The sequence below is a fragment of the Manduca sexta genome, unplaced genomic scaffold, assembly GCF_014839805.1.
Source record: "Manduca sexta isolate Smith_Timp_Sample1 unplaced genomic scaffold, JHU_Msex_v1.0 HiC_scaffold_3038, whole genome shotgun sequence".
Lineage (NCBI taxonomy): Eukaryota > Metazoa > Arthropoda > Insecta > Lepidoptera > Sphingidae > Manduca > Manduca sexta.
Genome location: NW_023594063.1, coordinates 1 through 17,141, shown reverse-complemented (window position 1 = coordinate 17,141; position 17,141 = coordinate 1). Strand labels below are relative to the sequence as shown.

At 36.1% G+C, this 17,141-nt stretch overlaps 1 protein-coding gene and 1 long non-coding RNA gene across 2 annotated transcripts; one reads left to right on the top strand and one right to left on the bottom strand.

The window, feature by feature from the left end:
- Positions 1-5: 5 nt before the first annotated feature.
- On the top strand, positions 6-3,583 carry LOC119192653. Its single transcript, XR_005113691.1, has 3 exons — positions 6-47; positions 1,359-1,476; positions 1,887-3,583. It is a non-coding gene; the product is annotated as an uncharacterized LOC119192653 (long non-coding RNA).
- Positions 3,584-6,229: 2,646 nt separating this feature from the next.
- LOC115455898 (caldesmon) lies at positions 6,230-12,495 on the bottom strand (the record flags this gene model as incomplete). Its single annotated transcript, XM_037446456.1, is given in 10 exon segments — positions 6,230-8,301; positions 8,304-8,667; positions 9,177-9,279; positions 9,503-9,557; positions 9,560-9,596; positions 10,327-10,457; positions 10,944-11,166; positions 11,426-11,510; positions 11,924-12,093; positions 12,308-12,495. Coding segments are annotated over 10 exon segments (1,568 nt in total), but the record flags the coding sequence as incomplete, so codon positions are not given.
- Positions 12,496-17,141: the final 4,646 nt, after the last annotated feature.

The window sequence follows — 17,141 nt, the reverse complement described above, 5'->3', positions numbered from 1 at the left end:
TTTTAAAAGCGTGGACATAGAGTTAAGGCGTTTGTGCCCAGATTCAGGTATGGTTTCTTATATTAGGTAGATCTACCCGCAAAGTAGTTAGAAATCTGTAGGTAAATATCAAGATTCAGTACACATTTGTAAATAAAAGTGAACCGAGCAGTCTGTTTTAGCAGGTTTGTTGGGTTATATAAAACAAGCAGGTTTATTTATTTAAAGTCTTTATTGTAGATCAAGTCATAGAGAAAAGTAAATATTAGACATTAGTAAAGTATATATTAGACATTAGGATCCAACGGGAAATACAAATGGCGGTCTTATCGCTATCGGCGATTTCTTTCAGACTGGTTGCTGATTATAGAGTAGCTCAAAGAGGTGTATGTAATGTATCGCTTATCTGGGCATCTCTAACGGCTTAAGACGCCATAGGCTGTCCCCGAAAGAATATGTAGCAACAGTTAATAAAGAGAAAGTCTCATGACGGACTCACAAGTAAAATTATAACATTAAACCAAACAATGTCACTACTAAGGCGATACCGTGCAAATGGTCTCCATACCAAATGCACGCCTAGCGCTTGGAGACATTGTCGCAAGCCGAGGAACACAATGTAGTGGTAATCTGTACATTGCGCCTCAATAGCTAGCGGACATTGATTGACCCTCCCATCCTAAGAACCCTTTTCCTTTCCCCTCTTCTCCTCAATTTCCCCTTCCGGGCCGCTGTAGATGATAAGCCTGGGGTGCCAGTATCCCATTAACAGGAGCCCTCGGTGATTCTGCAGCGGTTCCAAAAAAAACTAAGCAAAGAGAGTTTATTTAATATAGGGTAATATACAACGCCATCTCGTCAACATCACTGGAACTAGAGAGGATCGATGTGGTATTGACATAATTGTAGTGATAATGCACAGCAATCACGCTAGATGGCGATAGTCAATTCTAAGTTGCGGTAAAGAATTTGCGCGCGGTACACAGTATATATACCACGAATAAGAAACATCAGAGCGGCCGTAGCCGGTCAAGCGCAACATCTGCCATCATCGGGAGATCTTCCCTACCGTAGAGAAACTCAACCATGTGTTCCTTAGAGTGGTGACTACTTTTACGCCGCTACAAATATGTTATGGTCACCCATGAACATCTAAATTGCAAAGATAACTTAGAATTTTGCAGACCTGTAAGAAAATGGAGGCTGGGAGAGTAAATAACATTGATTGTATTAAAGTTAAAACAGTCGATTCCTTTTTTTAAGTCTAACTAGTCACATCAAACTCAATAGCTAAACTGCCAATTATTCTGCTAAGCAATGGCACTATCGCAATTAGAGAGGCTATAGACCTCTACTGTGTGTTTGAACACCCTTTACAGGTGTAAGTACGGTAAGAGTACGGACCCGAGACTCCTGGACCACCTCGAGAGGCAGGGGATGGTCGTGTACACCCCTCCAGGGAAATAAAGGGAAAACTATCACGCCTTACGATGACAGGTTAGTTCACTTGTTTATTGGTGTGTGTGTGTGCATACATGTATTTAATTAATTAATTTGTATTGTTATAATTGGTAAATAACAGTACATATTTTTATAATATAGCTGGCGAAATGTGGATGTGATAACACCTGTGAAATAAGCATGATGCTTTTTTTTTGTTTTGCCTTAATAGGCACACCAGCAAGCGGTCCCATGGACTTTGCAATGTCAGAGGCACAGCAAGCCGTTGCCTACCTATATCTATATATATAGTTCTAATTTTTCCACTGTCCAGTCATTATTAACAAAATTGAGCATATTTGGTTTAGATGACAAAATAGGACTCACTTTTATCCTATTAATTATTTAACATAATTTCTTTTATGAAATAAATATCAAACTTATAATATTATGCTTATAATTTTCAGATACATAATTCAATGTGCAGCCGAGTTTGACGGTGTTATAGTAACCGGAGACAACTACAGAGACTTGGCAGACGAAAATTCAAAATGGCGATTTGTTATAGAAAATAGACTGTTGCCTTTCACTTGGGTGGACGATATGATAATGTTCCCTAAAGATCCCCTGGGGAGGAATGGACCGACCCTGCAAAAGTTTTTGAGCCATTGAAATTGTGATAAAACTTTATTTATAAAGAGTATTCAGAGTATAGCGTGCTGGATAATATCGTCTTAAACTGTCAAAATGTATGGATAGCGATATAATATTATCTACGAGTGCTTATGGTTTTAATTTGTTTATATTATAATTTAGTGTGAAGTGCATCTCATGTGGCGAGTAAAGATATTTGCAAGTTGCGGTCGAAAAACAGATTTACGGTGTTTTATTAACCATAAATTTTATGATTTTTTAAACTCGTTTAATACAATATTTCGTGATTTTTAATTTGTAATATACATTATGTGTAAAATTTTATTTGGGAGTGGATCAATGTGTTGCGCGTAACCTGCGGACATTTTTCGTCATTGCCAGTATGTCATTTTAACATAGAAAATAAGATTCCATAGGCACATAATTTATTTATTTAAAACGTAAATGAAAAACCATATTCAAGTTTGTTATGAAACAAACAGAAAATTAAATTTTCTGAATTTCATTTATAGTATTCTAAGTTTGTAAATTTCATTTTATGTTTTATAATAAAATGCGCTACCTCAAAAGAGTGAATTGTGGCCAAATTTTATGTTATTTATTTGATATTAATATCGGTAAATTAATTCAATCGAAATTTAGGGTCACATCTGGTTTTCAGCATTCATTAATAAATAAAGATTGAAAAAATAAAAGTTTAAAATGGCTATAAAGAATTATTAACAGAAATATCGTATATTTATAGATTTCAAGTAATATATGGATATTGAAATGTTTTATTTAAACCATAAAATATCAATATTCAAAACATCTTGATACTTGATGCGCGTGAATATAATTATTTACTCGGTAAAGTATCGTGTTTAAATTAGACAATAGTTTAATTAAATTATAGTTTCCGAGTTGGTAGAATTGATATATTCATATTTTTTATTTGCCAAGACTGCTTCGGTGGCATTATACAACTGTATTTGTACGCTGTGGCTACCGCCTGATATCTCGCCTATCATTTTACAGGGTGGACCACAAAAATGTGTGCCCTGGTTGCACCTCTACCTTTGGGGATAGAGGCTGTGTGTTTTTTTTTTCTAAATCTCATGTGTGTCTGTTGTAAACCAAGATCCTAAGTTTCATTTCTGTAATCCCATAGTATTTCACAGCGCCCGACAGAACGTTCTATTTACAGAGAAATATTTGCGCATACGCATCCGTAAATATTTACAAGATCTGAATGGTGTTGAACGGCTTTTGTTGTACTTGATACGGCGCAATACTTTTGTAGCTTATGTACAATCAGGACTATAGTAATGCAGTGTTTTTAATTCTTTTGTTTTTTACATAGTACACATAAACCTCAATAACACGGTCATTTCTATAATTTTAATTAAGATTATGATTTTTTTCCTGTTCTTTTTTCGTTAGCGTTGAACTTTGTTGCAATAACATGCGCTCAATACACATACATCATTGTAAGTCGGTATTTATAAAATAAAGATCGATGTTTAATATACTCTGCTTTTATTCATTACTCCCTTTGAATTTGAGTGGACACGTAGCCGTTGTCTTGAAAAGCTCTGTTGGTATCTAAATAAAAAAATAGATTTTATAAATAAAACCAAATATACAAATTGACTATTTTATTGAACAAAAATGTTTTGGGCGTATTATCATTGGTATACATTACAAAATATGAATCGTGCTGACAAAAAATATACTCAAACTCCACGCACTAAGCGCCATCTGGCTTTACTTAACGGCCCCGCTTTAAGCACCCAAACACTTCCCAAATTATGCCACCTAACTAACCTTTATTACCATTTTTATTCATCAATGTTGTTATTTTTTACTGTTCTTTTAAAGTAGAATTAATTATTACTATAGGATTACAATGCCTTTTTTTCTCACCACAGCAAATTTAGGAATTGACATGAGATCCCAAATTACATCAAGGCTCAAATGTCATTTTGACGTGAGAATTCTTTGTTATAGTCGATCAACTTTCTTCCTTCTAAGGCACATTAAAACTACCGTTCGAGGAACAAGACGGTTGCGTTTAAAAATCGCACAAAAAATTATACGCGTCTCGCGGGGCAATCAATCACCGTAGTTAGGCCACGGCGGTCCTTTGAACCGTTAAAAAACATAGCGATAACACTTGTAAAAATATAATTCGCTATTATAATAATATAACAATAGATCTTTTGTTTAATCTCACTTTCCTTCCCGCCAAGCTCGTATCCTTACCTCTATGCGCAGTCTTGCGATTTTTAAACAATTGTGCAAGGAAAAATCATACATCCTTTAAAAAGCATTATTAAAAAAAATATAATTATAATATTTTCCATTGTATAACACCCGACGAAAATTAATTGGGAACGCAAAAAAGTTGTCATTAAATGCTCGATTCTGCTGTAAAGCTATAACGCGTAAAATAATTAAACAATATTACTTACACTTAACGTAAAAAATACTTTACCATACCTTCCTATAACAGAAAAAGGACGGCTTTAATGTTAGCCTTTGTTTAATCTATTCAACATTTTCATTTGGAACGAAGAAATTTAACTATAAATCCTTATAAAGTAGGAAGAATTCTTACTATCTTTGTCATAGGTTTCAAGCCTTTTTCTTAATTTTCTTTTATTCAATACAGATTTTTCTTTTAATTATTAACAGGAGAATAATTCTAGAAATGTAAAGGTAGAAAATGGAAAATTCTTCCTACTAATTAAACATATAAAGATTAACAGTTCTGAAAGGAAGTAATTTTTTGGCACTACTGACACTAAAACATATAAAAAATTATAAAAAGCTGACAATAGCAACACTTAAAAGGTAATATCTAAGCGATAAATGTACCAGTGAGTTATGTACTTATTTGAAATAGACAGACTATTATGCGTCATTTGATCTAGATTTTGAACCTGTAGGACAATTTTTATAGTATTAATCTTTATTTTTACAAAGTAAATGGTTTATGAATTTTCTTAGTAAAATCAAACATTTAAATAACTGTACTCAAGTTTGCTAATTGTCGCTTAGATATAATTGTCTTACAAGCGTCGATATTGATTACATAACAATTTATAACGAAGTAGATTAATGACACACAACATAACAAAACTCACTACTGAGTAAAAAAATTCGTAGCGACATGCATACTAGCCTATTGCGAAGATTACTACACATTTTTTACTTCCTACTAGTTTTTGCTCGCGTTTACACAGCGCAAATAACGGAAGCTCTCAAAAGGAATAAATTTACCACGCTTTTCCTACATTTTTCTTTGATTCTGTGCGTCTATTGGTCTTAGAGTGATGTTATATAGCCTATCTTGTCTCAATAAATGAGCTATCCAACACTAAAATATTTTTTTTCAATTCGAACCAGTAGTTCCTAATATTAGCGCTTCAAAACAAACAAACTCGTCAGTTTTATATAATAGTATAGATTCGGATGTAACGCAGTTGAATTATTACTACTGGAACTTACCATACGAATTGAAATAAAACTATTTTTAAAGATTTTATCGCGGTGTTTTATATTATATTTTTCTAAACGTTTTGAAGACTTCGTTGTAGCGAGGCGGACTGAGATGTTGGTCATCCGAAAATTCAAAATTACAATATCTACCTACATTTTACAATTATTTTTTATTTTTGTTGACAGTCCAATCTACACAGAATGAGCTCACAGTGATAAAATCCGTAAAAATAGTTATATTTCAATGTCTAACATTCGCGTAAACATAAGAAATCATGACTATACAAATATTTAATTAAGAATTAAGTATAGAGCAAGATGGGGATTAACAAATTTTCGATTTCACATTTAAAAATAGTTTGAATCACCCATCTTGCGTAAAGGAAATGCTGTAATAAGGCAGTCGACTAAACAACTGAATTAGATCTTTTAAAAAATTTTTAGGTCCATTTGTGTCATATCGTAGAACAATCAGTAGCAAATTCAATTATTTTGATATTAAAATTCACCATGATTCAATTATTATAATAAGCAACCGGAATATTTGTGTAGTTTTACAACTGTTTCTCTCGTAATGTATGAGACATGACAGATTTTCATTCGTTATTATACATTTATTTAGAATTTCATACAGTTAATAGCGACTTCAAAAAGGAGGTTATCAATGCGACGTTTTTTACAATATGTAGCCAACTGCCGTATTACAAGTTAGTATTATATTCGTAATATGGCGAGGGAGCAGCAACTACTTTTAGTCGATAAAATCTACTAAGAATGCCACTATCCTAGCCGAAACAAAATCGACTTCAGACTATAAAGTATAATGAAATTCATACATTCAAATATTGAAAACCAATGAGATATTTACATGATTCATTCTAACCGCCATTTTCAATAAATGATCCCAATCGCTTTATTCAATCTCAAAATGGACCAATCAGAACAAAGTATTTTTGACACGCTTACAAATGAGTTATTTTGATTGGTTCATTCTGGGAATCGGATTGGAGATTGATATTGGGATTATTTATTGAAAATGTGTGTTAATATGTACATTTCGGGTTTACGCAGTTGTGCAAGGCTTAAGAGGTGGTGGGTGTTAGGGTCTTAGCTAAATTTAGACTTGCAAATTCTCGCAGCAATATATTACGAAACAATTTCCAGATGCGTTTACTAGCGGCAATATTGCAATAATATTGTACAAATCCAACTCGCCGCAAGTCCCGCAAGCTTTACAGAAGTCAGATGCCATAAATACACAAGTTTACATGTTAAACATTGTTTCCAAGTTTCCTTGTTAATGTAAAATCCATTTTACGTTGTCAGTGAAAAAATTAAGATAACACAAGTTACATAATTAAAGGTCCAACAATTACTTATATTGATAAAATATGACCCTGACCTGACCTGCACAACTGTGAAGCCAAAATCCTTTGACTCATACAAAAATATTCGATAATGGCCTTTCAATACAACGAATTCCAATCCGTTTTATTTATTCTATTTTATAATACATTAGTATCAAATATATATTAAACCAATAATAGCAATATTACACGCCAATGTAAATTCAAAAGCCAAGCACGGAAGGTTGAAATTCGTAACACGAGAATTTTGAAAGATGCTAGACATTACAATTGTAATCATTACGCTAAACATATAGTTTAACAGTATTTACTTTAAAACTATTACTGTCCGTTACTTTTGTAGTCTGCGCTATTTTGAAGAGTTTTAGGCAAACCTTACACATTCAAGCAAATATTAAATGAATAATATTATATTTGTATTCACATGCTATTATTTTCAATATACAATCCAAATACCTTGTTTTAATCTATCTCACAAATGGACCAATCAGAACAACGTTTTGTGACATGATTACAAATGACTTATTTTTATTGGTTCATTCAGAATCGGGTTAAAGATTGAGATTGAGATCGTTTATTGAAATCGGATATAATTATCTCGTTTATTGAAAATGGCTGTTAGTAATTATTATTATTGTATACACAAGTACATTAAGCATTCTGTTACCTTAATTTATTCGTATGACCATTAAAACCAGTTAAGACTAACTCTGTCTCCGATAGCCCGAGACACATGCTATGCATATGAATTTATTTTTAATAGAATTAAGTGTCTGTAACTGTTTTCAATTTAAATTTATTTATGATTTTATGCTAATAAAAATATTTTATATTATGCAATATAATTCAAATCTTGATTGAATGTGAACGATCCACCTAAAACAAGTTTAAATTGCTATCAACACAACCATACTTTTCATTATATTTACTGGAATGCCTCTGTCTTAACACTTTACCCAAACAAGCATGCTTCACATATAAATTTCACTGACTAAAAAAGTTATTCAATTCGTCAACATTTTTGCAGAAGTTTTCTTCTGTGTTCTTGATTTTCATTTGGACTTTAATTACCAAACATTATTGTTTAGTTAGTTCGATCGGCTAGATATCCCACTCGCTCAATTCCTGGCGCAAAACCCGGGACAAACGCCAGGCCAAAGCGTCAGTCACGCGTCTTCCTTGGGCGACATTTGGTCTAACTTCAACTGTTCCAATTGCAACTGTCGTCTTATCGACCCTAATTGCGTCAAAATGCTTATATTCTTACCCTCATCGTTTGGCAAAGATTTCAAAATATTCTTCTGCACCGCAGGCACCTTCCATTTATCCTCAACTTTCTTCATCGCTTCGCTTAGGTTATTATTTTGTACATTCTCCGTATTTTCACCGGCGAATGCCTCAACACCGGTATGGAGTCATCGATACTCGGATATTTATAATCAAGACTCTCTGTCAAATAATTTTTGTTCTTATCCTCCTTTATGTTATAGTTCAAATTTCTTCGGAGGTACGAGTCGACGTCATAGTTGGGCGAGAATAAGGAATTATCGGATATGTTTATGGAGAATGGTTTCTTTTTGTCCGTCCGAGGGTACTGCGGCGGTAACTTCGACTGGCTGTCGCTTTTCGTTGTGGATTTCTTGCGCGGTTGTGTTTTGACTTTGTTGAGTTTTTGTTGTTCCGAATCGATCTCCTTTTGCATTTCTATGCGCTTGTTCTTATATTCTATTGCGTTTTCAGTAATCTGGAAGAAATTCTTAGTTTATTAAAAACTTCATTTATGTAGTGAAGTTCCGTTTCATAATTTTATTCCTGAACATTGGAACAATTACACATTATTCTGGAATGGTTTTAAACTCCGATGACTTTAATGTTGGAGTGAGTTTTAACGTGAGCGGCGAGAAATTTTACACAAACTCAAGCCTTTTATCCTCAAAGGTAAGGTAGAGGCGCAACTAGTGCACCTACTTTCCCCTGTGTATATTCTGTCCCATAATGCGATAGGGGTAGGGGAAATTTTTATAATTGTATATGCCAGTATTGACAGACGAGCTAGCGGCCCGCCTGATGGTAAGCGGCCACCGTTGCTCATGGACTCGGCTATGCTAGGGATATAGACAAGCCGCTGCCTACCGTAGAGACAATACAATTTTTTATATGTCAACTTATACATATCAATTTTTTTATATATATATGATCAACGTATTACTTTGAACAGGGAATCTTTTATTTTCCAATGTTACAGTCCAGTACCTGCGTGTCGAGGTGTAGTTGTTTCCCTCGCTCGCGGTCCTGCGCCACCCGCAGCATCCGCAGCTGCTCTTCCAGACGACGCATCTCTGCCTGCTCCAGCAATCTGTTGCGAAATAAACATTGTCATTTACAGCTATAATAAACGACGAAGTGATAAGAAAAATATATCGAAAAACAAATTATGCTTTTCGAACAAATTACACATATTTATTTAATTTTTATGAAGTTTTGTTTCAATATGGGAGCATCAAAGGGAACATTTATTTTTGTGACTACATGATATTTTTAACAAGGTTATAAAATTTTATTGTTTTATAAATTCATACTTCTCTCTAGATTTCCTTTCTTCCTTTATCCTCTGTTGTTCCATTATTTGGTTTTGAGTTCTTGTTGGTAAAACTGGCGCCTTTCCGCCGCCTCCTGAAACATTAACCATTTGTAACTTGCGGACGGCGGCTGACAGTGATCGAGAGGCCTAAGCGACGTTCTCTTAGCACTCGCCCATAAAGATACGTACTTAATAGGTTTAAACTTGTCGGCAATTCCGACTAAAAATACGTGAGTGAAAATATGTTGCTAACTAGTAACTTAAGTTATAAATTTCTAAAAATAATCTCCTAGTGCAGTTAAGATAGTAAGTTTCTCGTATGTGTAGCCTGGTTGGGTACGTACTATGTATATCTACTTGCCAATTACCCTCAGGCGAAAGGCTTGGTAGTCTTTTGATTTAAATGCTCAAAAATATATCGACGGTTGAAAAGCTAATTGTCTTAAGCGACATTTTCTTGCGACACTAAGTTACATACATATTTGAAATCAGCACTTTTTTTACCGACTTGAAAAAAGGAGGAGGTTCTCAATTGGACTAAAGGTTTTTTTGTTGTGTGTTTGTTACACGATTACTCCGCCATTTGTAGATCGATTTTCATAATTCGTTTTTTGTTCGAAAGCGGATACTTCTGAAATGGTCCCATAGTCACCAAGTCAGGATCTGATGATTGGATCCTGGAGAAAACGAGAGCAACCCTGAAATTGTATAGGCCCACACATCGTTTTTCGCAAATTTTATGAATCTATATTTTTTATATAGTTAAAATTTTTCGAAAAAGTCGCCAAGTCAATTAGCCTGTCAACCGTCTATATATATTACCTTCTCAGCCTGTAGGTTGCGTAGTTGTATAGCGTCCGCGTCGAATATGGACGGCATGTGTGTGTGACGCAACTCCGATAGTAACTTGTCCTGGTTGGAACGCTTCACCAGGCTCGCGGTTAGTGGAAGCTCTGGAAAATATCATTGGATATGATTCGATTTTATGGGTTTGTTATTGTTGAAGGTTTCATATATATTATTAATTTAGCTGGCTGATATTGTAAATGTCATTGCAGTTTCAATAGCGATGGAAAATAACGAGAACAAAAATGGTGTTACTGTTATACATACGACGTAGCGTAAAACTCAAATAATAGTAAATAAAGTCTGATCTGTTTATAAATTCTAAGGGCGATATTACACTGCAGTATATCTCATTCCTAACAGTTATAAAATTAAACATTGAAAATTTGCTATAATGAACGGAGTCAGAAGTATTTTTTTTATTGAACATCAGTGAAGTTTAGTGTAGGAAAAGTACAATATTCTTTTATGAAATAAAAAACTCATTATTTGATTTTATTATTTAAACACTGTAAAACATTGCATATTTTACGTACTGCATGTAATAATCAAATAAATATAAAAACATTGGTAAGGTGGGCGCGATGACTTACCGGACCGTGTTTTGTTATGGTCGAGGCGCGGCTCGGTTTTCGGTTCGTCGCGCGGCTTGTGCACGGGCTCGGAGCGCGGCGCGTGGCGCGGGGCGGGGCGCGGGTGAGTCACGTGCGTGTGATGCGCATGCGCATTGTGAGTGGGTTCGTGCTCAGCCGCCGCTCGTGGCGACAGCTCCCGCTCCGCTTGGGTCATGCCACATGGCGCCGTCCATGGACACACCTTCAACAATTAATATTAATTATTATTCTTAATATCATATAGTATTTAAGCAATACCAAACATTTTAATATAAAACTACATTCTACCCTGTACCTAACACCTGCCAATACAAAACGCAAACAAAAATCCACAATCACACAAATTTGAAAGACACAAAGTACTTGCAATATCTACCAGGCATAACGCATAACAATTTTAAAGCATACTTTTCATCAACACTATATAGTTTCAGCTTTTTTGAAATATATTCGTAACTGACCCTGTAGAGCTCCGCATCGTCGGTCTGAACAGCTACGGAGAGAGGTTTTGTGAGCCCGTTCACTTGCACGCCGGTGTCCACCTTACTGGAAACAGTACAAACTTTACTTATTGTGTATCACATCGTATAATAGGCTCTTATAGGCGCTTATACGAGTTATAATTGTACTTATAATATAGTTAGTTGCTAGGAAGTGGAGAAAAGACTAATGAACGTCATCTTATACCTACGCGTAATATTATTATTCAAAAATGGATTTTTCATTTTTTATTTTATTCTTTTAAATGACGAGACGAGCTTGCCGTTCGCCTGGTGGTAAGCGATACGACCGCCCATAAACAGCAGAAACACCATTCAATTGACCTTGAGTTACAAAGTATTGTTTGGTATTCCGCTGCCCTCGCCATCCTGAGACAGTTAAGTCTTATTATGTCCAATAGTTGGACTGTTACACTGTCTTTCACTGTAGTCATTATAATAATTTAAAAAAATGCTCACTTGGAAACGTGCGTGTTGTAGTTGAGGCTGGGCCGTCGGACTGGGCTACGTCTCTCTCGCTCTAACAGCAGTCTCTCTCTCTCCCTCTCTTCCCGCAGTCTCTCTTTCTCCTCCCGCTCGCGGCGCTCCTTCTCTGCTTGCTCTTTGGCTTCTTGTTTCTTTTTGGCTTGCTGGAAAATAATATGGAATAGTAAGCCCTGGTTTGTAGGTCTTTTATACAATCTCTTATACCAGAGGCCCCTTGCCCGGCCCCTGACGCCGGCCCGCGACCCCCCGATAGCCCTTATTAGTCGCTTCTTACCCCAGGCACAAGATACCGTGATGAAATACTCCAAACGCCACCAATCCACAGGTCGGATCATTTTCACACTGACTGTAGATTACCTGATCGAGATAGTCCTTGTATTGTTGCTGCCGTAGTCTGCGCAGCGTGTTGCGTCGCCGCTCGTACTCTCCCAGCGCGAGCAACACGTCACCGGTGTTGCGCTCGGCGCGGATCAGCGGGTTGTTCGGGGAGTACTCGCCCGCCTTCAACATCACGGGGAGGCCTAGGTACCGCTGCAAATAAAAGACTTAATAAGTATCATCTATACATATTATAAAACAGCAGAATTCGGTGTGTCTACCTATACATTGAAAGAAATTAATCTTACTTAAATTACTATAAAATTTTCTCAGTTCTTGCTAATATTATAAATGGAAAATTTTGTAAAAATGTTTAGATGTTTGTTTGAACTAAACGCAGAAACCGCCGAACGGATTTGGATGGATTTTGGCACACGGATACAGAATATTTCTATATCTAATCTCTGGCATCTATGCTGCTTATTTTAATGTTTTTTTTTTTTTGTAATTTTTATAAATACAAAAAAGAGGAATGCATAGATTAACGAAAAATTATGTCATTTGGAACAATGAAATAATACAAAAGTGACTAGCGCGTAACGCGACAATAACCTATTGTTTTGTGGCCTGTGGAACGTAATATAGCTGTATTATAAATATGATACAATAAAACAGTGATTCGCAATGTGCAGAACAAATGTTATAGACCAATTAGAATATGCTGGTCGTAAGATATAGTATTTGATAGTGACCATCGGACACACTACACAGGGTGTTACACCAGACATAGTTACCCACGTAAGTGTGTCGCGTTCAGAGATCAGACTGTATATATTCGGTTTAAACAGGCCGGCATAATTATGTCGACTGGCGAGGGTTAATCATTTCTCATCACTCGAAATTCGATCACCACTCCGCTTACCATCAGGTGCAGTGACGTCACTTTCCTGTGCTCGCATAAAAAATAATTACAATATTAAGCAGCTATGTAAATAGAACTCATTTGCTATTAGCTAAGTTACTTAATACATTTGTAAGCAAACTTAACGTATAAAATTTCATCAACAAAGAATTTCGGTCATCACGCGCAAGCGCGCTGTAATTAGCCATAATGTGTGTAATAATTAGGCAACATTCAGTGTAGTCGTAGCCATTCACATTATAAATATTCTTTTAAATTGTTAGACTGTCTCGATAGTATAGTTGTATTACGATACTACAGCTAGGGTCTCGGGTTTGATCCTCGGGACGGGCAAACTGCTAGGTATTCGATTTTTCTTTCATCTTTCTATGATGTCATCATCATTATCAATCATCTATTTCCAGGATGTGATCATCATGGGATGAAATAAAAAGGCGAACAGTGATTGAACTAATTGTTCCTCCGCCTGTATCTTCGGGTATAAGAGGCATGAATAATATGTATGAAATGGATGTATGGATAACATTTTGAAGAAAGAAAGCATCCTTCCACTAAGTATAAATGAAATTCCTATACGATCGATTCGAATCCAACACCTATACTATAATGGCCGGCAAATAACTTGAGCACTAGCACTTGCAGCTACACTGTGATACAAAAAAATCCCACCACACGATAGTGTGCTCAAGTTTGTCGGATCTTATACCACGACAACGCCCTGCAGTTAACGTTACACGCCATGCACCACAGATTACAAATTGCACAACGCAAAAGGGAAACTGTTACCAACGGCATTTAAATAACAAGTTGCGACCAGCAGCCGTCGCCGGCATATCGCGTGACCATCAGCACTTAATCGCTCCCGACGGCTCAATTAACCAAGTCGCTACGTGCGAAATTTTTTCCACGAGCGCGGAAAAACTGCAACACGCGAGATCCTATGGAGATATAGAGTTCTTTTCAATTTCCTATAGTTTTGCGTGGTGGACTGACTTGAAGACATGTAGCGGAAGCTGCGGGTTGCTAAGACCAGGATGGCGCTCACTTGTCTAGGCTAGCAGCCGATGCGATAGACGACTTTTTTTTTTTAAAGTGTGGAGACTTTTTTTTAAGAGTGGGGTCCAATAGAATGTCGACTGACGACAGAGACACCTCGACAGTCGAGGCAATTGTTCCAGCCTGTTTGAACCGGATATACATAGTCTGTTCCCGAAACGCGACAGACTTACGTGAGCCACTATGGCAGGTTTTAACACCTTGTGTTACTAAAATATATCCTACCACTGGCGATTACAGATTTTCATTATAGCATCTTAGCTTAAATCTTTATGAAGCCTGCAGCGGGCGAATCATGTTTGTGTTAGTAGGCAAACGAGCGAACGGTCCGCCTGATGTTAAGGAACATCCGCCTCCAATGTACTAAAGCAATGCCAGAGGCACAGCTAAGCCGTTGCCTACCGGAAGGTGAACACTCTTTTTAAACCTGTTCCTGCTGATTATGTTCCATGGCTTGGCTCCAATCATCTTGGGTGTAATAATGGACTCACGTTGAATGCAAGAGTATTGGGAGACCATTGATTTTTAAAGTTAATATTGGTTATGATTCATCGCTTTCTTTAACAATTGAGAAAAACTAATCCCTGAGTTCATCTTATGAATTTCAAATATACCCAGACTGCTGTTTTGGACTAAATATATAATACGCTATGATTATAAAAATACTGAAACTAAACCGCTCAAAATCGAAATAAACAATACCAATCTTACTGTATATCCGAATAAAGACTTAAGTTGACTGTGACGCAGTTATCCGACGCGGCAGGTCCGACTAAACTGTTTTCGCTTTCGTATGAACTTAACGAGCGTGTGGTTGTTATCTTTCACACGTAAAGCGACGCGTGCGCCGTGAACTTGTCTAGGAAATTTAAACACGAGAATATATATATTTTTTATTTCTTCGAATGACGAGACGAGCTTACCATTTGCCTGATGGTAAGCAATACGACCACCATAAACAGTAGAAACACCATCCAACACCTTGAATTACAAAGTATTGTTTGCTATTCCATTGCACTCGTCATGCTGAGACATGAGATGTTAAGTCTTATTATGTCCACGTGGTTACACTGGCTACACGTAATCCTGTATTCGTTAAGACACTGGCGCCGTACCAACGCCGTGACAACATGCGAAATAAAACTTTTATTTACAGCGATAATTGTACGCAATTATTGTTTAGAAAAGTTACACCGTCTGAACATCCGCAATGCCGAGGCAATTATCGTCCTCGTTGATGTATACAATTCTTTTGGCAGATATTCAGAAACCTTTGCTAGCAATAATTGCTTCTTCTAAATGAGGATTAAGGTATATAAATTTGTTAGTATGGGAATCTAAAATGAGGTAACTTGTGTATCCGCCAGATACTTGACCTCTACGTCGCGTATGCTGTCGGAAGAACGTTGATAATTTGACACTGTCTACAAATGCCATTGATAATAATTCTTCGCACAAAATTTAAATGGAAAATTTGCTATGACTTACAGTTTCACTGTCGAATCTTATTTTAGGGTTATCCCTGAATGTGACGGAGTGTGCTTAATGCCGGCGCCACACACAGACCAATTTTTGAACAAAGACTTTGCCACACATTTGAACACAGTTACAGACACTGACCAAATTTCAATTTTTATTGCTTTTACTTTTAGGTTTCCATATAATCGGTTCCCCTTCAAGCAACTCGATAACTTTGAATATTTTGATGTGTGGTCGAAAAACCGATACCGAATGGCAAATACGCAAACATTTAAACAAACATTGCACAAATACGCAAATACCCGAGCCACGCATGACTTCAAACAAGTGTTCAAATAAGTGTTCAAATATTTTTGCTATGTGTGGCGCCGGCATTAGAAAATCTTCAACAAAAACATTGCTTAAACTGATTACTAAAGCGTTTCTGAAATCTGTCGTGCAGCAATGAACCATGATAGTCATAATTCTCTTGAAATCATTAACACACACCTTTCGACCTAATTCAATGCGACGCGGTCTAGATGTCTAGAACTTTCCAGCAATTTATATTATTTCAACTAGATACCGATCTGTGTTCAAGTCCTTGGGTTAGTGCGGTCGCCGCAGCTCTACTGGCGGGAGTTTCGCAAATTTTTTTTTTCTTAGGGTTGTCACAACTCTCATGATAAAAATGTTGTTTTACTTGATCATGTAAAATAAACACATCATTAATTTTCGTCCATTTTATAGAAAGTAAATTTATTTTCTTAAACATTATTTTATCGTTGAAGTGAGTGCAAACAAAAACTTGATTCTAAAAACGTGTAGAATCTACACTGCTTATAAAAATAAGTCAAGCCAATTAGAGGACTACTTTGCTGATTACGATTACTTTATTGTACATAGGATTTTAGTTTCATACAAAACCGCATCAAGGCGATGGCCCCAGTAATACGACGGGATTACCATATTCTTAGGAACTATCTATATTACATACCGAACATTAATTTAGACATCATATTTCTGGAACCTATCAAATTATTTCGTTTTCCACATTAAAAATACAGTCAAATTCATACTAAATCAATATGCCCAGCCACTACCAAATATATTTCAAATCGACATACTTCAAAAAATCTGCAAATTTTTTTTGTCCATCAACCCTATATTCTCCGCTAGTTTCTTAATTCACCGGGCGTATTCCATAACTTCAATGGAGTAACTTTAGGGCTAAAACATGATATTCGGTAAGAAAATAGTGTCTCGTTCACTTGAAATGCGTTTCAGAACGTCGCAGTGAATATATCGTTACTTTGAACACATCAATTCCATTACTCATTTTTTTTTATTTTAGTACTTCCATTAAGTCTGCAGACAATTTTAACGAGTGTCGCTTCAGTGACCAGGATATCCTATACGGTATACAGGCGAAACCCC